The following is a 23,555-nucleotide window of genomic DNA, read 5'->3' as shown; positions in this document are numbered from 1 at the left end:
GGAAGTGGGCACGGCTTCCACCATGGCGGCAGGAAGCGGTACGATATCCATCATGGCGGCGGCCTTGGAGAGCGCCCTGCAGGCGGCCGGGCCCGGGCTCTGTCCTGAGGCGGAGGCGGTGGACGCCGTGCGGGCGGCCCTGGCTGCGGCGGGGGATCCAGCGGCACTCGGCGAGCGAGAGCGGGCGCGCCTCGAAGCCTTCTTGCGCAACCTGGCAGCGGGGCCGGAGGAGCCGGCCGGCCCGTGGCGGAGCCTCTTCCTGGAGGGCCCGCCCGATCTCGCCTTCAGCGCGCTGACCGACAGCCTGGCGGCCCCGCGGTCAGTGCCGCGCCTCGGGGACCGGGCAGGGGAGCAGGGGTTGAGCGGGGCTTCCCGTGGGGTCACGGAGCGGCCGTGCTGCTCGGCTCGGCGGCTCGGGGTCGCCTTTAGGGGATGGCAGAATCCAGGAGCGGTTGAGCTGGGAGGAACCTCGCAGCCCCACCCCTGTCCCGGGCTGCCTGCAGCCCACCCACGGCCGGGGTCGGGGCGCCTGGAGGCGGCGGTGCCCGCAGCGGGGTTGCGGCGGTAGCAGTACGGCAGCCGCGCGCAGCTCCTTGCGGCGGGGCGGGGCGGGCACTCAGCGCAGCTCTCCTCCTTCAGCTCCGACTGGCGGCTGGCCGCGGTGCCCGAGGTGCTGGAGCGGTTCCTGCGGCAGGGCCGCCTGTCCGCGCTCATCTGGGAGCAGTGCCAGCAGCATTCCCGACCCGGCTCGGCCGAGCGGCAGGACGCGCTGCTGGGCAGGATCGTGTGTCTGCCCGACCTCGTCGGCAACAGCCTCCTGGGCCAGAGCCCCGCCGTGTTCTTCCCGCAGCATTACTTCCCTCTGCTGGGTGGCGCGATTCTCCAGGTGCTGCACAACGTCTCCGCTTCGCTCAGAGGTGAGAATGCAGAACTGGCGCGTATAGGCGGCTCCTCTGGAGTGTTTTGCGCGTGGAGCCCTCGACTGGTGCTCGAGGTGTAAATAATGGGTGTTGTGGAGCCTTAAGTTCATCTTCTATTGTGAAGTACGTTGTGCTTTAAGAGGATAAGATACCAGGATTGAGACTGAGGCTGTTAAAAGTCCTGCTAAAAGCTGCAGCCGTGTGAACTATTAAATATCCTCATCCCTTGCCAGCTGTGAGCTAAATGAAGTGTGTGGAAGACCAGTGCAGAACCAACCACTAATGCACTCACCGTTGTGCTGAAGCAGCACTGAGCTATTCAGTGCTCTCACTCCACCTCTGCGTGGATAATGTTGGGTTGGTTTGTACCTGAAGGCAGATGGGGGGGGGGTGGCTGAAGTCATGCCTCAAAAGAAAACTCATCTGCATTTTCAGACTTGTGGCCTGTAGGTATGTGTGTACCAGCTTTGTGTGATGCTGGTGATGATCTCGTTAAGCTTCTGTCTGTTTCATTCCAGGTGGCTTGGATTGCTCAGTCTCTTTCGTTTCACATATCCTGGGAAAGGTCTGTGTTCATGGGAGACAAAGTGAGTGTTCTACCTGACCTGGTAGCTTTGAGGTTTTATTTGTGGATCAGCATAGGCTGCTCTCTGCTTTCTGAGGCCACTCAGCTACAGATCTGATAGATGGCAATGCTCTTCTATTATCTCATGCAAGTGTGATGTGCTCATACCTCGAAAATATGTGAGCTTTCTGCCCTTCCCCTCATCTTGCCATTTGGGGCATAACTATTAAGTGCTCTTCTAGTGTATCTAATCCAGTAACCTGAAAGTGTGTTGTAAATACCAGCAAAAATCACTCCCCATATGTAATAATCATCTCCTATGAGTAGCCTTCAGTCTCGCTTGGCTTAGGAGTTTAAAGTCACAGTAGTTGCTGACAGGGCTTCAGGGACAAGAAGGAGAGATTGCACATCTATTTACTGCAGTGAGGAATGCTTGCAAGTTTCTTAGGCTGCACGGTGTTCCCACCACAGAAAGAAAATAGAATCGCAGACTGTTCTGTTTCTCCGTCCATAAAGATCTTTATGCTTGCAGCTGACCTCAAGAAGCGTTGCAGTCCTTCTTCCCAGCTGATGTGTTTCTTTCTTTTCTCTCCTCCTTCAGAGGAAATTCTGAGCGTTTTGATGCCCCACCTCACGGATCTCACCAAGTCTGACTGCATCTGGCAAAGAATTTGCTGGCGGTTGGTTGAACGTGTGCCAGACCGCTGGATGGAGGCAGTGGTCCTTGGTTTTGTTCAGAGAGCGCCGGGGTAAGAACTCTGTTTTCCAGCTTTTGCTCTGCTTCAGGGAGGAACTTTGCCACAGAACTTAGGACAGATGCTGGCACGCACACGTGTGTAGTCTGTTTCTTACAGTGCCATTTCCTGAGGGACCAAGGGACAAAACTGCTGATTGTTCCCCCTCAGCTAGAACCTGCACTGCTCCCTACAGGCCTGAGCCATGGCATGCAGTGAAAAAAAACATTATTTGCAACCACTGAGTGACTCGTAACATTTAGAGGTGTTCACTTCAGTGCAAATAGCTGCTCAAAGAATCTCGTGTAATGAGAGGCAGTGTGACAATCCCTCCATAGATCCCTAATGTTTTGCTATTGTTTTGCTAGGGCAGATGTCTTGTCTAGATTGCTGGGGAATCTGGTTGTGAAAAATAAGAAAGCTCAGTTTGTCGTGACACAGAAGATGCTGCTGTTGCAGTATGGCTGCACGGTAAGGGCTCTGAGCTGAACAGCAGTGAAGCAATGCCAGTCTTTGCCATAGTGCCAATTTGTTGTTGTTGGGTTTGGTTTTATTTAGCTGAGCTCCGGGTCTAGACTGTGTCTGTTCTGTATTTGTCTGGTATTGCTGGTACAAGTGCTGCATTGCTGTCCTGATTTGCCATATATTTCATCAGCAATTGCTCGTATTGCTTTTTTGTTCTTATTTTTTCCTTTTTTAATTAGTTTTTCTGTTTGAATGCTGTCAACCAGTCCTTCACATTGAAGTTTAACACACGTTCAGCATTGCTGGACGCTGACTTCATGCCCAGTTAAAGCAAGACCTGTGGTTTTCATTACAGACTGCAGTGCTGCAGAATCTTCTTGGCTATCTGTCCCTGGAGAGCCTTCGTCGTGCCTTACTGATCAAGGTAAGGTTAAGGCATGGCCTTGGTGAGGTGTCTGATCGGAAGGAATTCTACGCTATCAGTGTGTGTCCGTGTGGGGTGGGGTGTTGGAACTTCCCTAAGTCACTCTTGCTGCTGCTCGTGGCAGCAATGGCAGCCCTGGGATGCAAAACCAACACGTTGTGCAAAACCAAAGACGTTCTGCACTGCTGATGCTTTTCATATTCACTTGGCAAATTGTCCTCCAGGTAGCAAAACTGCAAAGGCCTGGATTGTTACAGGTGCCCTTTGTCCTCCTCAGCTTCTCTCAGCTGACCTGGGTGACAGAAAGTGCTGGAGTTGGTTATGAGCCGACTGTGTGCTGAATGCTTGATGCTTCGGAATCTCTTTTTCTCCCTTAACCTCAGTGGGGATACAGATCCTTTCTCTCTCCAATTTAGCAGCGTACCACCAGAACTTCCAGGAAGTTTGTATTTCTGGAAATCACCCCTGTTTTGTTATCATTTTGTGTTGGGTTTTGTTTGTTTGTTTGTTGCAGCGGTTACAAACTCTAAAATGTGAGACCACTGGCAGCTGCTCTTTGAACATTGGACTGGAAACATTGTGTGATAGCAGATAATATGCAGAACAATGTATTATTGTCAGAAAGCAGTATGATACTGTGTTTAAGAAAAAGAAATGTATTTATCATTCAAAAATCGTACATTTAACAAGATATTAAAGGAGGATGGTCTGGACTTCTCAGCTGGCCAAGCACGAGACCGTTTTGGTCTCTGAAATACAAAGTTAGCACCGTGGGCAGGGAGGCTGACTGCACTGAGAGGCATTAAGACCTGTGGGCCATCCTGAGGTGTCATGTGCTGTATGTCTGACACGTGGAAAAGATCTGTTTCAAGAGAGTTTGGATGAACAAAGTTGTTTATACTCTGATTCAGGTGCTGCGAGAGCTGTTGGAGACCTGGGGCAGCAGCAGTGCAGTGAAACACTCTCCAGTGGAGCAGCAGCAGTATATTAGTAAGGCCATTCTTATCTGCCTTTCTCACCTGAAGGAACCCGAAATAGAGAGCTGCAGGCAAGGTGAGGTGGCAGAAGTGAGGCATGGATGTGTTTAACAGAAAGTCTGACTGGGAAGAGAGAATGATTTGTTTTGATGGGTAGGTGAACAAAACTGTCCTGTCTTCATCCTGTCAGGCTGGGTGTCCTGCTGGAATCCTTTTCCTTTAGCAGTGATACAAAGTGATTCCAAGCACGGAGCTTTAAAGTGTGAAGTTGGAGATCGGTATCTTTGAACTGAAGTTCTTAGCTGAATAGTGGCCCTAGGAACCCTTAAGTTTTGTCTCAGGAAAACTTAAATTGGTTCTGGAACTGGGTGGAGGAATCACGTGCTTAAATTGTCTTGGTGCTGAAGCATGAATAACACTTCAAAAGAGATGGGAGGAGGTGCACCATGAATCAGAAGCTGTTTGGCTCGGCTCTGTCTGTGTGCATTCCTGTGTTCTTCTGCTCCCTCAGTGTGCTCACTTGTTGGGTGAGTAGTGATAGTGTGTTACAGGCAAGGACTGTTTTGTAATTAGATAACATGTAGCAGAGTGGGGTTCTGGTCTGAAATTAAAACTTTTATTGCAAAAAAAATAATATCTGTCCAATTTTTAGAGTTGCTTCTTGTCTGGCTTTGTTTTTCACTTGTTGGAAGGTTGACTTGGACAACCTGTTCTGCCATTTCAGGCTGGAGTTCATTGTGCTTCACAAGACCTGCTACTGCCTCAAGTTTTACTGTGCTCAAGTTTTATAACCTGTTTCCTCTCTGGCAGCTGCTGAACACATAAGCTTTCCTGAGCTGACAGTAGGTCTGCCAGATAAGGATGGCAGTCACAGTTCTTTCTGGACTGAGAAATGCTGATGTTAGTTACCTGTGTCAGCTTGCCTAGGTGATGAGGGAATCTCCTCCCTCTGATTACTGCACTGGCCAGAATTTGCCATTTCCTCATGATGTGGGTTTCACTTACCCAGTTTCAAAGCTCTAAACATAAGCTAAGGATTGAAATCCTTTCTGTTTTTTTATACCAGTGAAAAACTAAATATTCCAGATTCAGAATATGTTTGTGATGTGTGCTTGTGTGCCCACAACAAAGCATGGCTTCAGTATGTTGGTGCTGAAAGGCAATACTGCCATTGCAGGCAGAAGTCGTGGTTGCTTAGGCCCTTCTTGCCTTTCTGCCCTTCGCTGGATGACCTCTGAAGGCACACGTTTGGCTCTGGCATTGTTTGCATGCTGTCTGTGTTCTGCAGAACTTCTCACGAGCATGATGGAGGGCGTGAAGTGCCACCTGGACAGCAGCCTGCCTCAGATACGGCGCCTGGGGATGATAGTGGCCGAGAGCATCAGTTCAAAGATTAACACGGATGGGCCCATCCTGCAGTTTCAGGTAAAGGTTGTAGTGAAATTCCTCTCTGGTACATGGGACACAGAGGGAGTACAAGTTTAAAAGCAGGTGAGCCAGAGCGTTATCACAGAGTCATAGAATGGCCTGGGTTGCAAAGGGCCACAATGCTTCCAGTTCCAATCCCTGCTGTGTGCAGGTCACCAACCAGCAGCCCAGGCTGCCCAGAGCCACATCCAGCCTGGCCTTGAATGCCTGCAGGGATGGGGCATCCACAGCCTCCTTGGGCAACCTGTGCCAGTGCCTCACCACCCTCTGGCAGAAAAACTTCCTCCTAATATCCAACCTTCTAACACTTCTTATCTGGAAGTGAGGAGAGTCAGCGATGTTTTCCAAAAGAGAGGTTGCCTGATTACAAAAAGGAATTGCACAAAAGCCAGGTGGACGGGTGAGGGTGGCCCTAGGGGTGTAATCTGATGGTTAAGCTTATGGTAAATTGTTAATAAGTAATGGACCACTGGAAGATTGTCACATTGTGTGAGGAAACCCCAGTCTGACCTATGGGAGCTGGGAGTGGTGAGTGTGTGTTCCCTGACGTGCTGGGAATGCCTGCCCTGAGATTTTCAAGATTGACATGGGGATCTTTGGCATGTTATTGCCAGAATAAGGTAGAAGAATTATGTGATAAAATCCCATTTGTTCCATAAAAACCTGATTCATTCTCCTTGTTGCATTGCCACTTACGAAACGTTTTGAAGATTATAAATAACACTGAGACAAGGTCTGACCAAGCACTACCATGAAATACAGGGGGGAAGATTACGCGTGGCACTGATCTCTGTGCAGCTTTAATGTTACTGCTGGTAGTGATTGAAACAAAAGGGATGGCTGTGTGTTCAGCTGAGGATGATTCAGTCCCCATTTGCGCACTGCAGAGGGGTCAGGTGTTGCATGCTGGGCATGTTTGTCATCTTAGAGAGCAGTAACAGTTATTCTGAATGTCTAGTATGAAGAAGATGATGAAGCAAGAGAGCTGAAGTCCCTTCTGGTACAAGCTGCACCACTCAGTGTCCTCCCAGGTCTTCCAGACAATAAGTAAGACATTGCTGCTCTTCATTTCCATGTAGCAGATACAAAAAACATGCTGAGTAACTGGAAAAGTTATGTTTGATTTGATTTTTTCCCTTGATAATCTTTGGGGACTGCATCTGGAAGAGATGTGTTGTTTGATTCTGAACTTTTTAATTCTCCTCATGCCTTTTTTGTCAATCGTTGTCCCTTCCAGACAAGCCCTCAATTTTTTAGTCATTCCTTGTATGTAATCAATTTTGAGCCCCTGGTCATTCTTTTTGCCTTTCTGTGTACCTCTTTTGAGTTGTATTTTAGGACCATATGTGGAATTCAAGATGTCTTTTATATTCTTACAAAGTATTGCAATGCACTGTTGTTATAATGCAATATAATTATCTTAAATTCACAACTCAAATGGTAGCATGTGTTAGAATTGCTTGTTTGACAGCTGATCGTAGCGAAACCATGCTGCAGTTTCTAGGGATTTTACGTTCCCCTGAGCAGAGTTGAATGGGCCTCTCTGTCTGCATCTGAGAGATCTTCTGTGTCCAGACCATTCATCAGTAAGAAAAATATGGGATATCTGTCAGTTGACCATTCCTGGTTCTGTGGTGCTCTTTGCTTTCATGGCATCTGCTGTAGCTCTTGAAGCACTTGTTCTTAACAGCGGATAAATCAGTCACTTGATGTTATTAGCAAATGAAGCTGTCCAGCACTCCAGTGAATTACAGAAGATGTAGAGCTCCTGTTTTAGTGGTGTAGTCAGCACAGACAGCTGCTTAGGCAGCATTTGAGAAGTAGAGAGATTAAAGGACATACTGAAGTCCAAAGAAATACTTTACTGCACTTGTCTCCTTAGGAGAGGTTTAAGATCCTAGCTCTCCACTTGGTCAGTGTCACTGATGGTCTCCAGACCAGTGAGATCCACCTACCACAGACGAGTCTTTCCTTAGCAATCCTAGGTACAACTTAGCAGAGGGAGAATGCAGCAAATGAGCTAACTCAAGTTCTGTTTTCTATTACTTTGCAGCTGTGAGATTCTGCTTCTCCCCTCACTGCGTTCTCTGCCTCAGGACTTTGTTCCTTGTGTGGGTGGGACAACACAGAAACGAGAATTTGTCATACTATTGAGGCAGTGGGGCTGTGATGGAGCTGGGAGCTTTTTGCTTGTGAATACAGACTGTTACCTTATTGGTTTTATTGTTTCTCATTGCTTTCAGCAGGAATGAGAATGCAGATGCTGCACTGCCACCAGTATTGGAAAGTAATGGGAAATCACCTACAGCAACGACTCATGTGATGCCAGAAGAGGAGTCAGATGCTGAGCTTGACAGGTATGAGTCAAGAAACTGGTAGGAAATGGAAAAGAAATAGCAGGTTCTTAAAAGCAGCCTTGGAGAGGAGGGAGCAGATTTTGTTCTTTCTGACCAGAATGAGGGAGCAGACCTTGTTCAGCTGAATGGTGTTCAGCAGAGTAAGACATCATGTAGGAAACGGTATGCAAGAACATTTGTCAATAACTGGAGCAAAGCCACTGTCAGGCACAACCATTGTATTCATTCAGTTTGATTGACTTATGAGACATTTCTTGGATTTACTGATATATGTACTCATTAGTGGACCTGCTTATCCTGGCTTTTTACAAATAATATATAAAGAAATCTCAAGAATCAGCTTCATGCCTCTGGGTCTCCTGACCCCTGCCTACACTTGGCCAGGAGATCTGCTGACAGAGTCATTCTTACAACTTCCCAGGGAGCTCCTTTAGCCTGGGCTGCAGCCATGCTGCTCTGCATTGCAGTAGTAGTGGTGTAACAGTGGTGTTTGTGCTGCTTCTTTACTTCCTTGAGGTCAGCTGGGCAAAGAATAGCCTTCCCCTATGGGCTAACTCCTGCCCTTGTTTGTTTACAGTGATGATGACCTGACACCTTACGACATGTCAGAGGATAAAGAACTGAAGAAGACTAAGGCTCCAGTGTATATTCGAGACTGTATTGAAGGTGTGAGATGTTGGGACGAGTCTTCATCTTTTTCTTACTCTTTTGGGGAGAGCGGTCTCATTCGGTTGTTTTTATTGCAGCTAATGCAGAGAAGCTGTATTTTTTCAGTTATCTGGGCTCAAGTGCTGAACTGTCATTCATAAAGAGCTGCAGTCCAGCTCTTAATGCTGGTTGTGTGCTGGGTCAGCTGTGCCTTCTTGTAAGAAGACAAACTGCTGGCAGAGGAAAGTTAGGGCATGTACCTGAGCAGAACTGTTCTGCTAATATCTTGCCTGCCTTCTGTTTGCCTTCAGTCCTGACAGGTTCTGAAGATCTGGACAAGTGGGAAGAAGCTGTCAAGGCTCTTGAGAGCTTGGTTCGGAAGAATCCAGCGGCAGCAAGAGAGGTGAAGCAGTGTGAGCTAACAGTGAGCAGTGGGCTCTGGTGCTGGGCGATCCCTTTGGCCTTGTGAGGAGATCAGTCTTCCCAGCAGAGCAACCCACTGAGCTAATGTCTGAATTTTGAGCTTGGGAAGGGAAATAGAAGGAAATAGTTGCTTTTGAGCTGAGGCTACAGAGCACAAAGAAGTAGGCAGGAGTGAAGGCAGCAGAGTGGCACTGAGCAGCTCCAGCACTGAAAAAGAAATGTGTTTGCAAGTAGACCTTGCCAGTCGCTTGGGCAGCAGGGCAAGTTCCATGCTTTGTGCTGGGCAGAAAAAGCTTTGGAAAGGCAACACGTAGAGCTGCCATGAATCCCACAGATAAAATAATTTTAATTTTGGATGTAATTGACATTGAATTGAAATTGAATAATTTCAATAATGTAATTGACATTGAATTGAAATTGAATAATTGTTATTTCCCAACAAAAATGAAATACAATCAAATGGACTTCCTGTCTTTGCTCGTACAAATGTAGCTCCTTAACAAGGGAGCAGGTGGGTTGTGTTATCAAGATTAAAAGCCTGAGTGAAAGGAACTTAGGTCAAAGATGCTGCTGTGATGACTGCTCACAGCGATGTGGCAGGGAACACCTAAAGGTGGGATTTGATTCAGGAATTGTAAGGTCAGGTCTTCCCGTCTCACGATGTTAGCATTTGTCTAAAAAGCCAAAGTGAAAAATGAATGTGGATGGAGAAATCATGTCCTGAAAACCTGAGGGTTTTGTTCTGTGTTTTGAGAAATCCATCTTGATGATGTTTATCTTAATGTGTTGTTTCTCCCTCGTGAGTAAAGGGCATGTTGTTACCTGTATTGTTCCCTCTGTGCTACAGCATTAGAAGTGGAAGGTGGATGGGACTCTGTAAAACCTGTGAGAAGCATAACCTGCAGTGTCATGATTCCTGTTGTCTTATTTTGAGCAGGTTAGCGTGGAGCTGGCAAAAATACTGTTGCATCTGGAGGAGAAGACCTGCCTGGAAGGCTTTGCAGAGCTCCGTCAGAAGGCACAAGTAGCTGTTTTAACCACTGATCCAATACCTGTTAGTTCCTCTTACTGCTTCCTTTTTTCTAGTTGAAGCACTGGCAAAAATTTAGGGAGGTGAAGTCTCTTGCTAGTTTGGTAATAGCAGCTTCAGAGCGTGAAGAGCTGGTTCAAATCTGGCAGTGCCTCAGAGATGGGCTGGGCACGGAAGGATCTGTAATGGATAACAAACAAGAGGAAAGCAGAAGCTTGTTCAAGAGCTGTAACAGGCTGAAGGACATGATTTTGTGTGTCTGGGTGTACCTGATGAGACAAGTCAGATAAGGATTCTTGCACTAAAGGAAGATGGCTTTATGTGGGAGGAAGCTGAGGCACACTGGCAGCCTGCTGTTTGTAATCAGCTGCCATGACAGCTGTTTGAAAACCTCTGCATAGGGGGAGAGAAGAATAGCAAAGTCCTGTTAGTTGTTCACTTCCTCTGGGAGAATCTAGGATTGGAAGTATTTGATTTCCCCTATTCATAGAGTGCTCTTCTTCCCCAAGCTCAGAGTCTTGTTGTTAGCTAACAGGAAACTGAACATTGCCTCGAATGGAGAGTTTAGAATGTTTGGAATGAGTAGAAAGGCTGTTTACAGACTGGGCTCACTGCTCCTTGATTTTTCTGCACAGGTAGCACAGTACTTGACCTCCCAGTTCTACTCTCTGAACTACAGCCTTCGTCAGCGCATGGATATTCTCGATGTAAGCGCTCTTCTCTTCGCTTCCCGCTTCTGTTATGTCTTTGTTGCACCAGTGCAGTGTCCCTAAGATGCAGTGGGGACCTTTTTTCCTTGTAGGAGAGGTGAGGAGGAAGCAGAGGCATGAGAATCTCTTAGTTATATTTGAGCCTGCCATTCTTCTCTTGCTCTTAATTCTGTTACATTTGAATTAAGCAGCAATTGTTGCCCACACAATGAAAAATGTGTGATGATCTTTTGCCATAAAGCAGCCATTTTCTCCTGATGTGTCATCATTCTGGGATCTCTTTGCTTTTTGCAAGCCAGCAGTCTGCCTATGTCTCTTTCTGTGTCAGGGTTACAGAGTCTGAACAGGGGGCTGCTGTTCTGTTTCAGGGCAGTGACTGCTTGCACCTTACCTCAGAGTCCATTCACTGGGTTTAATTGCTTGCCTTGCAGTTCTTAATTCTAAATTTGTGTCTTTCTGCCTTGCTGTTCCCGTTGGTTTGGGTGCATTCAACTTGTTTCCTCAGTACAGATTATCCCTATTTTAACACCATCCCCCCTTTTTTTTCATCTAGGTGCTGGTTTTAGCAGCTCAGGAACTGTCCTGTGCCAAAGGCCATGGGAAGACCAAACATTCTGGTGCCCAAAACCCTCGTATCCAGCTCCTTCCCGAGAGTGGCAGCTCCAAGGACTGGAGAAGAATTGTTGATGAGAGAATCAAAAGCAAGACGAGGAGGTTTGCTAAGGTGAGGCCACGGCAGCAACAAATGTCAAATCCAGCAGAAACAAGGACAGGAGGGGTTGCTGTAGTTTTATCTGGAGAGAGCAAAATAGACGTGAAATTGAGCCCAATCCAGAGGCAGGACTGGATAGAAATGTCAGTTTCACTTCAGTATTTTGTTACATTTTTTTCAGTACCAAATCCTGTAGTCCTCTCCCAGGAGGAGAATGAAAATAAATCTTGGTCTCCTTGTCTCGCATTGAAGGATAGCTCTGGCCGTTCTTTGCATGTTCTGGGCTTGTCTGGCCACTGCAGGGAGCTGTGGCTGCACCTCAGAGAGCATCCTCCTTCAGTGCAGCTGCATCTGCAGTGGACTGTCTCAGACTTCCTCTCTTTTTCAGGGAGATAAATTATTGCCAGTTTCCCAGGTCCTGTGACTCCCCAGTGGTTCATCCTGGAGGACTTGCTTTCCAAAATTCTCTTCTTGTTTGTTATATGTAACCCAGCAGTACTGAGATATATTTTAGTGAAACATTTGGACGTGTGAGAGGATCTGAAGTGGAGAGTGAGTTGACTGGCCTGGAAGCTAGCAGCCATAGGTGTGCAAGTAAGCAATAGCTGGCAGTGGGATGGCTGCAGTAGATGAATGTAGAACTATGGGTGCTGCATCTTGTGTCTAAGTTTATTTTTCTTTTGGACAGGGGCAGTCTCAAGTGGAACAGCCATCTCATCCAAATGAGTTCAATTCTCTTGCTGGACACTTCTTTTTTCCGTTGATCCAGAACTTTGACAGGTGAGTGAACACCTTGGGATGTGAACTTGACAGCTTGAGAGTGAATCTCTTGCTTGTTCTGCTTGTCTCAGGGCAGCAGAATAGAGCCCAGAGGTTATGTGGGAGTCTTGTGACACCACACTGATGCCTGGCTCGTGGATAAAGCACACTGAGGAAGATCTTCTGCTCTCCACTTAGCCAATGAAGTTTTCTTGGATGGAAATATGTGAGACCCTGCAGTAAGTGAATGCATTACTAAGCATAGCCTGTCAGCAGGTCCACAGGGTGATGATTTTCGCAGCATCCAACAGCACTTTGGCTGGTTCATACAAAGCCACAGAACTCAGGCTGCCCTCTTTAAACAGAAATTAACTGCATCATGTTACAGGACACGGGTTATTGTCAATCACTCAAGTCTTTGTTTACCAAAGGAAGGGTCAGTAATTGATTCCACTGGAATCAAGATTCTTGTACTATGTGTCTTTATGGTTTGTTTCTAGGATGGCAGCAATGCTAGCTTTTGCATGCAGTTCTTTCTAACAAAACTAGGCTGCTGGTCAAGCAAGTGATCCTCACTGGAGAGGATGTTTCTGGTCTGGGAGCAAGCAGCTGTGGACTGTATTGGAGTCTGTGAAGTGACTGCTGTTTTAGGAGTTCAGATTTGTGCATGACCGTTTGCTCTTCACAACCACCCCAACCATTCCAGAGATCATCCCTGTCACTGGTTCAGAACTGTGTCTTGCACTTGCAGACCTTTGTCAACGTTTGATCTCCTGGGAGAAGATCACTTTGTCCTTGGAAGGCTGGTCCACACTTTAGCAGTCCTGATGTACCTGGCTGTCAACACCATGGTAAGGAAGGCTGTGTGGAGTGAGTTCCAGCCTGGGAGCTCAGAGGTGCTGTCGGACACAGCAGTGGGCTCTGAGGCCTGCAGTGAGTTTGGGTCACGTGCTGAGGAGTCCTCAAAGGGCTGAGAAAAGATGATCAGAAAGGAGGCGTGGGATTCAGGCAGCCCTGCACTTCCTTCTGCTGCTTCTGGTAGTTTTTCTTTCAATTTCTATGGGAAGTTGAGCACATCAGTTCTTCTGACTGCCTCAGTTTTCTCTTCTGTAAAATAATTGTTAACCCTGACATTCACAGCAGTGCGTATCGCGATCCAGTCCTTTGAAGTGATGTGAGTGTGAAGGTATTCAGTGTTTGTCATAATCCTGTTTTACAGGCAGTTACTGCGATGGGAAAGGCACTGCTGGAGTTTGTTTGGGCTCTGCGTTTCCACACTGACTCGTGAGTTGTAGCTGTGTGCATTTGTTTCTAAAGATCCCCTGTGCTGGCCAGCCACACTCTGTCCTTGTCCTTGACCAGCACCTGGCTGGAAATGCCAGTGACTTCCCCAGTTCTTCTCAACGCTGACCTCTGGCCTTGTGCTCCTTTGAGCATTGCTAGAGTGTGTAATGAAATCGTGGCTTTGACGTCAAACAAACAGGTATTAGCTGGCGTCTTCTAGTGTGGAGGTACAATCATTACCTATAAAAAACAGGGCACGTTCCTCCAACTATCCTTGTAATGTTTTCAACTGAATAAGCTGAAATAGAATAAGAACTTTAGATACAGCTCCAGCATTCAACTTGAAAGGAAATTAACACTTAGCTAAAATGCTGGAAACACACAAGTTCTGTTTTCACCTCAGACTTTTCCGGGTCTCTGTGTTCTGCTATGCACACTGAGCCCATGTGTGGGAGAGGCTCTGTATGTGAGTGGCATGCCAGCTGATACATAATTACACTCCTAATTAGTAGGAAGGTGGCAATGGTTATCATAAGAAGTCTGGATGAGGAGCTATGAGATACGGTTTAGTGGCCTGTGGTAGCAGTGGTAGTGGGAGGATGGTTGGAGTAGATGATCTTATAGGTCCTTTCCAACCTTGTGATTTTATGATTCTATAATCACAAATGGTGGAAACTGGAGAAGCCTTAAGGTGAGCCATAAGAAGCAACTCAAGGTAGAGCAGGAAGCTGCAGGTTCTGACTGGTTTGCCTCTCTCCAACAGGTACGTGCGCCAGGGGCTGCTGTCCTGTGTCTCCTCCATACTCCTCAGTGTCCCTGCAGAGCATCTTCTGCACGATGTGACAGAGGAACTTCTGGAGGCTCGGTCCTGGCTGGAAGGTGAGACGTGGTGGGGAATGTCAATGTTTTTCTGGTTTGCATCTCTTTAAGAGTGTGGCTGCAGCAGTAGTGTGCTTGTGTCGTGCACCACACTGGTGTGACAAACAATACCCACAGCTCGCCTCGAAGTCTGGGGCAGGTGGCAGAGCACACCGTGTGCTGTAGAGACGTATTGTAGAGGTCTCTAAAGCTGAGAGGTGTGTGAGGCATCTCAAAGTGCAGCTGTCCTCACGCTTTAGAACAGTTGCCAAACAAATATCCTAGAATATGCTGTGCACCCCCTTCTCTGCCTAAGCCTCCAAGCACTCCTCTCATGAAGCTGCAGAACGCTGTCACGTTGCACCTTGCAGCCAGGCAGTGACGTACAAGGCTTATGTGGCTGTGTTATGCTGTGTGCACGTTCTATAGGCGGAGGAAGAGCCCCATCTCCTGACATCCTATTGCTGAAGGAAATAACAGCCTGTGAAAGAGAGCAGCTTGTGCTGAACAATGTGTGCAAACTCCAATTTTTATGAGTAGTGCACAGCTAGAACTGCACAAGGGCATGGTTACATACTGCAGAGTGCTGCAAGCACAAGAGGAAATGATGCTGTGTGGTCTGTGCTCCTGGAGCCTGCACTGTTCTGTGTGGCCCTTGTGTGACTCCCTGGGTTGGTTTCCTTCACCATTGCCCCTCTTGGTGAGCTGGCTTCCCCCAGGGAGCAGGCAGGAAGCAGCACTGACACAGGCGGCTTCTGATCCTCACAGGTTGCAGAGCTCTGTGGCCTTTAAGAGAAAGAGAGCTGCCTTGTGGGGCCAAAAGCTTTACTTTCCCCATGACATGGTGTGCTCTGAAGAATCTGCTCGTCTCAACTGTTAACCACTGCTATCACCAAGTAAAGCCTTTCCAGGGATGCTGTGGCCCTCTTTTCAGAATGAGGGGTGTGTGTAGTCTGGTTTTAATGAGTTGGAAGGAGGAGAACAGGGTTAGCAGCATTTTTCTGTGCCTGTAGGAAGTGTAACAGGCTTTTCTTGTGGTGCTGTTGCCTGGAAATTGTGCGATAGCTCCTGGTGGGAACACGTAAGCTCGCATGATGTATTCAGAAACCTTTAAGAACACAACTCTGCTCCACGTGTAGCCAGGTGTCGTTTAGGTGCCACTTAAAACTTGTGTCCTTATGGAGCTTCTTCCTGAAACACAAGTTCTTGGGCTGTGGCTTTGCTCTGGAGATCCCTTCCAACCCCTACAATTCTGTGATTCTGTGATTGTTGGTAAAATGTCTCTCCCTGGGAGGTTCTGGGCTCCTCCTTGCTGCTCCTGCAGATGAGGTCAGGCATTAGAGACCTGCCTTTGTGACAGTCAGGTCTGAGGGGAATACCTGAGCATTTCTAGGAAACTGCTCCTTCAAAGGCAGCTGCTGAGGAATTGAGGGAATTCCCCCCCCCCCCTCCCAGCCTTGCAAGTGCTGTGGAGCTGTCATGGGTAAATTTATTCGATGAAATGAGCTGGGTGTATCTTAGTACCCCCTAAGTGGCAGCAATTCAAGGTCTGTGCTCGTGCAATTGGAAGCAGTGCCAATGTCAGTCTCTTAGCTTATGAGCTCGCAGTAAGCTGCCTTGTAGCCTTCCCGTTTTCTCCTTCTGTAGAGGGAGTGTGGAAACACTGCAGTGAAGCTCTCCATGGGGTTATAAATAGCTCTGCTCAGTCTGAATGAGTCATGTGTTTGGGCTGACAGTGCTGGGCTCTGAGCACACTGCTTGTGCGTACAGGATATCCTTGCACAGGCTCTCTGCTCTTCCAGGCTCCCCCTGCTCAGACATCCTGCGTGCATCCTGGTTTGTGCTTTGCAGGCTCAGTAAGGGCCCCTGAAATAACAGCTGCTTGAAGCAGCTTCGTCCCCTCCCTTTCATTCTCCATAAAACATAAAAAATGTACTAGTTTAGCAGAAGACCAGCTGAAGGAAAATTGTGTTAAAGAAGCAGGCATGGAAGTTCCTTTCCCCCAGTTCAAGAGTGCTGTGACTACGTTTCAGGAGGAAGCACTGAGCAGTCGTGTAGAATTGCAGAATGGAGACTTTAGGCTTCTGAATCAGTGTATTTTTAACTGCAGACTGTATTCATGCTAGTGGATGGGCTACAGAATTGTTCCGGATAGCTCAAGGGGAGAAGTGTGAGTTCTGGCATGGCAGATGTTTTGCTGTTGCCTTTAGGGCCGTGATGGTCAGTGTAACATTACAGACAGGCTGGGTGAAGAGCAGTGCGTTTTACTCCATTTTCCAGCTTAGCCTCGGCATGTTCTTTTACAGATGTGGTAGAGAAAGATCCGGATGGGGACTGCAGGAGGTTGGCCTTGCAGAACTTGCTACTAATGGAGAACCTGAAGAAGAAACTGGAAACTGCCCCGTCCTAGCTGAAGGGTAAAAGAAATGACCTTAACCTCATCCTCTTGCCAGCTGGACTTGTGTAGGCACTGCTGGGGCCTCTTCAGCAGTCACCTGGCTGGAGAAGAGGAAGAAGGGGGGAGGGTGCAGTGCTGTAAGCCAGCAAACCTGACTTGACATCTGGACTTTGTAGTGGAGGCCAACTTAGTGAGCTATTGCTATCCGGTACGGGGTGTACAGATGCAGGAAGGCAGGCGAGCGCTGCCATCCTCCCCTCGCCCCCAGCCCCCACCCCAGCTATTTATAACCTTGGCAGGTTTGAATGCTCTGCTAAAAATACAGGGAAGATCTCATAGCAGACTTCTTGTCAGAAAAACAGGAGGGCTGGAAGCAGCCACTTACCTCGCAGGGCTGTCTGTGACATCCCCTGACAGAGGCTCCCATCCTCTGGCAGCATTGGAGGGCTGCTGCTTCAAGGGGGAGGTGGTGTAGGGGATGACCCTGAGAGATGGAAGCACTGAATAGCTGCAGCAAAGTTCTGAAATAAATTGCCAGGGCTTAAAGGTTTGAGTTAGAGCTGCGTTGGGGTGAGTAAGGAACAAAGTGATTCTTTCTGTATAATACACATACAGACAGGAGATTCTTCTGAAGTAACTGAGGACCAGATTCTGATCTTAAAATGTTCCTTCACCTTTCTTCTCTGAGCGCATACAATTCAAGGCTTTCCTGGTCACACCAATATTTGGCACAAAGTCATCAAAAAAAAATCACTGCAAGCAGAAGGGCTCATTAATCTGAAAGTTTTCATAGGGCACCATAAGACACTGAAAGCTCAGTGAGCCCTTGGTTATTGATGTTGGCTTAATGTTCCATGCATGGCTGTGGTCCCGTTTGTGCCAGAAAGAAACTTCCATTCTAAATTCTGACATGCACAGAGCAGTGAGAAGCTTTGCTGGCTGCAGGTGACCTTGCTCAAAGACAGGTGGGGTGTGGGACCAGATGACATCTAGGGCTCCCTTACAAACTCAACCACTCTACAATTCAGAGGCTTCAAGTCCAGCTTTCTTGTAAACCACAGCTCCAGCCTGGATGAGCCTATAATATTGAAATAAAGCTTTGAGGTGAGGAGGGCGTGCAGTAGAAGGGCAGTGGTTTGACTTCTGCCCAAGCTCCTGGCCACGTGGAACTGAGATTGTTTTCAGAAGTTTGCTAAGGAAAGAGAAGTATGTTGGCACCTGTACCTGAGAATTTGGTCAGCTCACAATTTTTCACCTTACTTCCTCCTCAAACAAGGCCTGAGCTTGCAATGTGCAGTTCTCTTTTAAAATTTTTCTTTATTAAAATACAAAAACTAGATTCATACCAGGCTAGGTACAGTCTGCTTTTTGTATGTAGTGTCTAAAATAATCCATCACTGTTGATTATAGAGACAAGCAGAAAAAAAATAAATTTCTTGGTAATAATCAAAAGAGTCTGCTGCAGCAGTTGCTGACTGATCTGTGACCCCTAAAGACTACAGAATAAACGATGTAGTGCTCGGCCTTGGTGCTGCTAACTGTGAGATGTCAGGGCCCTTCCACTTCATCAGCCACTTCTTCTTCCACGTCCTTGTTCTCCGTGCTGCTGTGCTGACTCTGCTCTGGAAGCAAGGCTTGGCTGATGGGAATTCCTGCTCCTCGGTGAACCGCCTCAATCGTCTGCTGCTTGACATAGTAAGCCAGGTTGGTGCATGGAATTCTTTTCCGCATCTGTTCCAGGTACTGGTAAGCCTAGAGGAAAGCACAGAAATCACTGTTAGAGGGAGGAGGGTGCGCTGCTTCTACAGCTCCCAGCAAAAAGGTGAAAAGCATCCATCCTCAGAGCCTGGCTCTTCAGCGTGTGAGAGCTGAAAATTAACTTACCACATGGAATTCCTCCACTTGTAAATAATGTTCAACCAGAAATCCCAGGACGTCGCCCTGCCGGATGGTGTCGTCAAGATCTTGTTCAGCCAGGAGAAGTTCGCACTGTCTGATGGCTTCTTTGGGATCCTCAGAGTAAACCCTAGCGAAAGAGCAAACAGAAAAATCGTGTGGGGGAGGACTTTCAGCTTGCCACGTGAAGCACGGGAAAGATTTTTGTACTGTGCGTTTGATAATCATCCAACCAAAGATGGCTGTGGTTCTCCAGGTCAACAGTTACTCATATTTCTGGTTATACTTTGGTCTCGAATGCCAACATAGCTTTTAAAATCACCTCTGGTTCCCTGCTACAAAAATATAACAACTACTTATAGAAGTGTGTTTTCTGCAAATGATTTATTGAATTGTGTTTTCCTCTTGCTTGATACTTTCGTCATTAGTCTACATGCTCCAAACACAGCAACTCACCTCCGAGCGTGGATGAATCGCTTTATCAGAGCCATCTTGCTTTGCAAATGTGCTAGCTTGCTTTCCTGTTCCAGGGGGCTTTTGGTCTTTGCTTTTGAAAGACATTTATATGCTTCTGTCAGTGCTCCCTGTGCTTTCTCATAGTTCTGATACTCATCAATTTCCACCTGCAGGAAGGGAGATTCAGATGAGGCTCTTACTGCACAGCTAACAACCTAAACACCTTGAAGAATGACAGAAGCTGGGTGTACCTGAGCACACACATCGTAAAATCCTGCCAGCAGATCCAGGGCCCTCCCTTTGGTGTAGAAGCTGATGATGTTCTTCATAATCTCCGGGTCCTTACGCCAATCCAGTGACTGCAAATAGTTGGCTGCCATGATGTAAATCTCTCTCTGTCTAGAGACTCCCGCAAAGAAGACAATTTTCTCTGTGTCTCCAGATCTCAGCAGTGCCTTCATAGCCTAACAATGGATGGGGGTGGGAGGGCAGAGAGAGCAAATAGAATACAAAAATCAAATACAAAAATCAAACAATGCTAAAATGATTGGGAAGCCTCCTCTGGACAGCCTACTGACTGTTCCAAGATCTACCTCTCAAATCACTCTTGTAAAACTGTATAAAGGTGAGAGGCTCAGCCTCCTCAGCTGTTTTTTCTACCTGTCCCAACTGACCTTTAACTTATTTCCAGCTTGCGTGTACTTCTTGGTTGCCATGTGGTAATTGCCTTGTCTCATGCAGCAGTCTGCAATTTGCTCCAAGAGTTCTCTGCGGGACTCCTCAGAGAGCTCCTTGGAGTCCTTAGAGACTGTCATCCGCTCAGCCATCTCCTCTGTGATGGTCAGGTTCTGCTTCAGGCACAGCTGCAGAGCTTCGTGGTACTAATGGAAATGAGAAAGCAGTGAGCTGCTGCAAGCACTGCGGTGTGATTTCACGCTGTCTGTGGTGTCACTTTTAGACATCAGCTGTATGAAGGCACAAATGCAAGCAGATGATTCTCTAATTAGAACGCTTGTGCAAAGTATCCTAACAGCAACTCAAATTCAAACATACACTCATTTTTTCTGTAAGAACGTGATTTCTCATCTCTTTTCTCAGAGGACATCATTAAGTGGCAGAAAAGATTTATGTATTTTTTCTTTGAGTGTGATGTTACCAGAGACATCTGAGTCAGATTTGTTTGGTGTGGTTGATTACGTGAAGGTTTTTCTGCAAATACAAATAAAAGGATACAGGTACTTTGAAGTATTTCATCAAATGTTTTCTTACTTCAAATACAGAAACAAAGGAATAGGATACACCACAGCTATTTCCGTTTAAGCCAGAAAAGAGCTACTGTGCCCTTGCTAACTATGGGAAAAAGTGAGTCACAGCAAATTGATAATTGGGACTCAGAATTTTGGTAAGGCTGAGCTGCCAGCACAAGAAAGAGGACAACGACTTCAGGTGAGAAATGAAGCACTGTAACTACATTTGGTGGGACAGAAACCACTGGTTTTTATTTATTTGTTTATTTTTCACTGGTAATAATATAATTCCTCCATCTCAAAATATATTTAGACAGTAGGATTTCTTTTTTCTCCAAGAATGCAAAGTGTGTGCAGGTGCCAGAAATAAGACAGAGCCAGGGGTTTATCCATTTCTGGACCTGAGGCAGTGGCCTGCCACCCTGTGACTCAGCAGTCTGAAAAGAAACCTTAAAGCTTACAAATGTTTTTGTGTAGGAGCTTATGAACAAAGAGAGACATGAGTGTATGCATGTGCACACCTCTTGTGCTCCTCTCCATCGGTGCACAGAGGGAGCAGGAAGGCAGAGCTTACCTTTTTGGCTGTGAGCAGCAATTCCACTGCCTTCTCATACTGAGCATGTTCAATAAAAAAATCAGAACAGCGAGCCAGCAGAGCTGGGTCTGACTTCTCATCGAGGTCTTCAGCAATTAGCTGTAAGGCTCCAAACTGCTGCGTGGCAAAGGCTAGCTCCAGTGCTTTGGAGAAATGTCCTGCCTGTAAAATTAAGGACGAGACTTTAGGGACTACAATAAGCATTGCAGAATTAATTTACCGGATACCCTAGTGTGGATTAACAGAGTGTTAGTGTGAAGAAATGACTGATAATTGTACCTAATCAAATCACGCAGCGTCAGTTTAATGTCTGGTATACTTACTAAGGAGTCATTTACCTTGTGGTACAACATCACAGCTCTGTCCATTTGCTCCCCCTTCTCCTCATAATAGCAGGCTGCCTCTATCATGTCTTCTGGAGAGCTCAGGAGAGCCAGGTTCATCAGCTGATCATCTAAATTGTTCTCCTGGTCAAAAGCAAAGATTTGGGTCTCAGTAAGCAGCAAACTGACTTCACGAGCCTGCCTCCTTTCAAGCTTCCAGCTTTGTGCTGTCACATAGCAGCCCATCAACCACCTTCTATGGAAAACCCATACCAACTCCAATGGCTTTGAGCTGCAACAATCATAGCTTGTTTTAGACAGTTTTCTGTTGACATGTAGGACAAGAAAACACTCAGTCCCACACAACCCTTTGTAATGATATCCTTGTAGAAGATGCAGGCAGAAACTGGGACCGTCTTCATGAACAAGCAATATCTCACAAGAGAGAATGAGAACAGATCTGTACCACTTTCACTCTGTACACTACCTAAGGGCAGAATCCTGCTTCAGGTTTGGACATAACAGTGTGTGTCCTTCCATACCTTACACAGGCGAATGGCATTGTTAAATGCCTGGGCCCTGGTGTAGAAGTGCACAGCCTGCTTGATTTCATCCTGGCTCTCATACTGGCGGGCCAAGTGGTATGAAGCCGCCCAATTTCCTGTTTCATTTGCTATTTCAGCAGCCTGGAAAGGAAATCACATATCTTTATGCTGTGACCATACTCATCCTAGGAATGAGAATGCTCCGGGAACAAGTTGCAGCAGGCTGCTTTACCTTCTGAATGTTGCCCTGAAAGCAGTGGACACGGACTAGGGAAAAATAATCCTGAGCCAGTGCGTAGTATTTTAATGCAGATTCCAAATCAGATTGGCTCTCCAGGTACTGGGCCCACCATTTCCACAGGCTCCTAGAAAAGCAACATTGATAAGTATTAACTGCAGTAACCAGAATTGCCAGAGAATGCATTTCTCAGCCCTGGAGATCTTGAACTCAAGACCAGATTTATTTTCTTGGAATGCAGATAGGTTCTACCTAAACACAAGGGTGACATTCAAAGATCTGCACTATGAGGGAGCTCAACCTAAACATCCAGTGTGGCAGTTTTGAGTGAAATGTGCCACGATCCTGAAAAGCCAAGGGAGGATCAAAAGGCATCAAGCAGGTGTTGAACTCACAGAGGAGAAGATCCCTACTTCTTCCCTGCTCTCCTCACAGACTGTATTTCAGACCCAAAAGTCCCACTCAAGAGAAAGAATGAGCACAGCACTGACTTGTCTTTCATCTTGTTGACGTAGTTCTCCAGTGCCTGCAGGTCTTCAGAGAGCATTCGGGGCACCTCAAACCTGTGTGTGTCTGACTTCTCATAGCTGTAGGCAAAAAGAGCATATCAGATGTGAAACTACTGACTTAAATCTCACTTCCTTGTCTAAAAAATCCACTTCATGGTTTGTGTTTTTTGAGAGCTACCAAGTGGCAACCTTGATAACAGTGCTCCGTGTGTTTCCTCTAAGATTATTAGCAATCAGCCAAAACTACCAAAAACTCTTTAAGACCACAGAGGCAATGAGATCATAGAGTTGTAAACACTTCAAAAGTACCAGTGATGCTCCGAGGAATGATCCAGGAAAGCTCTCAAAACATTAACTATACCCCTGTGCAACTGGCTGAAAAGGCAGAAAAAGCCCTGGGCTCCTCTTGCTTAGTACTTCTGCCACCAAACTGCAATTTCTGCCTCTTTCTCACTGCTGGGAGATGACTGCATTAATGCCACCCATCTACTGCTGCAGTCTGTCCCTGTCTTCCTGCCCACCTGGACCACCTTATGGGTCTGTCCGATCACACTGCAGCTCTACTTTGCTGCTGAATGGGCAGAACTTTCCAATATTATCATTCTAGTGAGATTTCCCATGGTAAAAGTCATATAAAAACAGGACTACAAACAAATACAACACATGAAAATCACCTCCACAAACTTCTCCAGGGACTCACCAGCCACAGCAGAGGACTGGGCACCAGAAACACCCAAATCAAACCAAATTGTGCCATACAATTTGTGACTGAGACTCTCAAAAGCAAACAGTTGGTTTTGTCATGGAAAAGGTAGGAGAGTAGCTGTGACCTTCCAGAGACAAGCACAGGACTGGGTTATTACTGGCATTCAGCTATCAGCCCCTGACAAGACAAGGCTTCCTGACAATAAGCTTTATTTCCCCAGGACAGTGCAGGCAGGTTGACTGCAACACTGCTGAGATAAAAAGAGACCAAAAATAAGAATTAATTGCTAGCCCTCATCGCCAGGCATCCTCTCTATCCCACTTCTAGTCTTCACGGAAGAAAAAGGCT

The 23,555-nt window shown here is 46.9% G+C and overlaps 2 protein-coding genes across 7 annotated transcripts in view; one reads left to right on the top strand and one right to left on the bottom strand.

Moving 5' to 3' along the window:
* The first annotated feature begins 7 nt into the window (after nucleotides 1-7).
* Nucleotides 8-19,703, top strand: TELO2 (telomere maintenance 2). Of its 4 annotated transcripts, none has more exons than XM_052679930.1 (21): nucleotides 8-318; nucleotides 640-917; nucleotides 1,439-1,507; nucleotides 2,087-2,234; nucleotides 2,588-2,690; nucleotides 3,040-3,108; nucleotides 4,020-4,161; nucleotides 5,374-5,510; nucleotides 6,472-6,560; nucleotides 7,757-7,870; nucleotides 8,448-8,536; nucleotides 8,830-8,921; nucleotides 9,879-9,995; nucleotides 10,607-10,678; nucleotides 11,235-11,405; nucleotides 12,082-12,173; nucleotides 12,904-13,003; nucleotides 13,372-13,436; nucleotides 14,200-14,315; nucleotides 16,601-16,711; nucleotides 19,218-19,703. In XM_052679930.1, exons 1-20 carry the CDS (start codon nucleotides 23-25, stop codon nucleotides 16,702-16,704), a joined length of 2,463 nt encoding a protein of 820 aa, XP_052535890.1. In that variant the 5' UTR covers nucleotides 8-22; the 3' UTR covers nucleotides 16,705-16,711; nucleotides 19,218-19,703. The 4 variants fall into 4 exon arrangements, with proteins under 4 accessions (XP_052535890.1, XP_052535891.1, XP_052535889.1 ...); XM_052679931.1 differs by lacking the exon at nucleotides 19,218-19,703 and adding an exon at nucleotides 18,433-18,545 and having other exon boundaries at nucleotides 7,760-7,870; XM_052679929.1 differs by lacking the exon at nucleotides 19,218-19,703 and adding an exon at nucleotides 18,433-18,545.
* Nucleotides 17,990-23,555, bottom strand: part of IFT140 (intraflagellar transport 140) — a 76,860-nt gene continuing 71,294 nt past the window's right edge. For all 3 annotated transcript variants that reach the window (XM_052679919.1, XM_052679920.1, XM_052679918.1), the window contains 10 exons: nucleotides 22,484-22,579; nucleotides 21,987-22,119; nucleotides 21,752-21,895; nucleotides 21,225-21,353; nucleotides 20,866-21,048; nucleotides 19,719-19,925; nucleotides 19,296-19,508; nucleotides 19,045-19,211; nucleotides 18,577-18,718; nucleotides 17,990-18,444 (listed from right to left, as the gene is read on the bottom strand). In XM_052679919.1, coding sequence (XP_052535879.1) covers nucleotides 18,241-18,444; nucleotides 18,577-18,718; nucleotides 19,045-19,211; nucleotides 19,296-19,508; nucleotides 19,719-19,925; nucleotides 20,866-21,048; nucleotides 21,225-21,353; nucleotides 21,752-21,895; nucleotides 21,987-22,119; nucleotides 22,484-22,579 — 1,618 coding nt within the window. In that variant the 3' untranslated portion in view covers nucleotides 17,990-18,240. The remainder of the gene's footprint in view (nucleotides 18,445-18,576; nucleotides 18,719-19,044; nucleotides 19,212-19,295; nucleotides 19,509-19,718; nucleotides 19,926-20,865; nucleotides 21,049-21,224; nucleotides 21,354-21,751; nucleotides 21,896-21,986; nucleotides 22,120-22,483; nucleotides 22,580-23,555) is intronic.

Source organism: Tympanuchus pallidicinctus, unplaced genomic scaffold (genome assembly GCF_026119805.1).
Source record: "Tympanuchus pallidicinctus isolate F22 unplaced genomic scaffold, pur_lepc_1.0 scaffold18, whole genome shotgun sequence".
NCBI lineage: Eukaryota > Metazoa > Chordata > Aves > Galliformes > Phasianidae > Tympanuchus > Tympanuchus pallidicinctus.
Note: the sequence above shows the minus strand (reverse complement) of the source record. Positions and strands in the feature narration are given on the sequence as shown.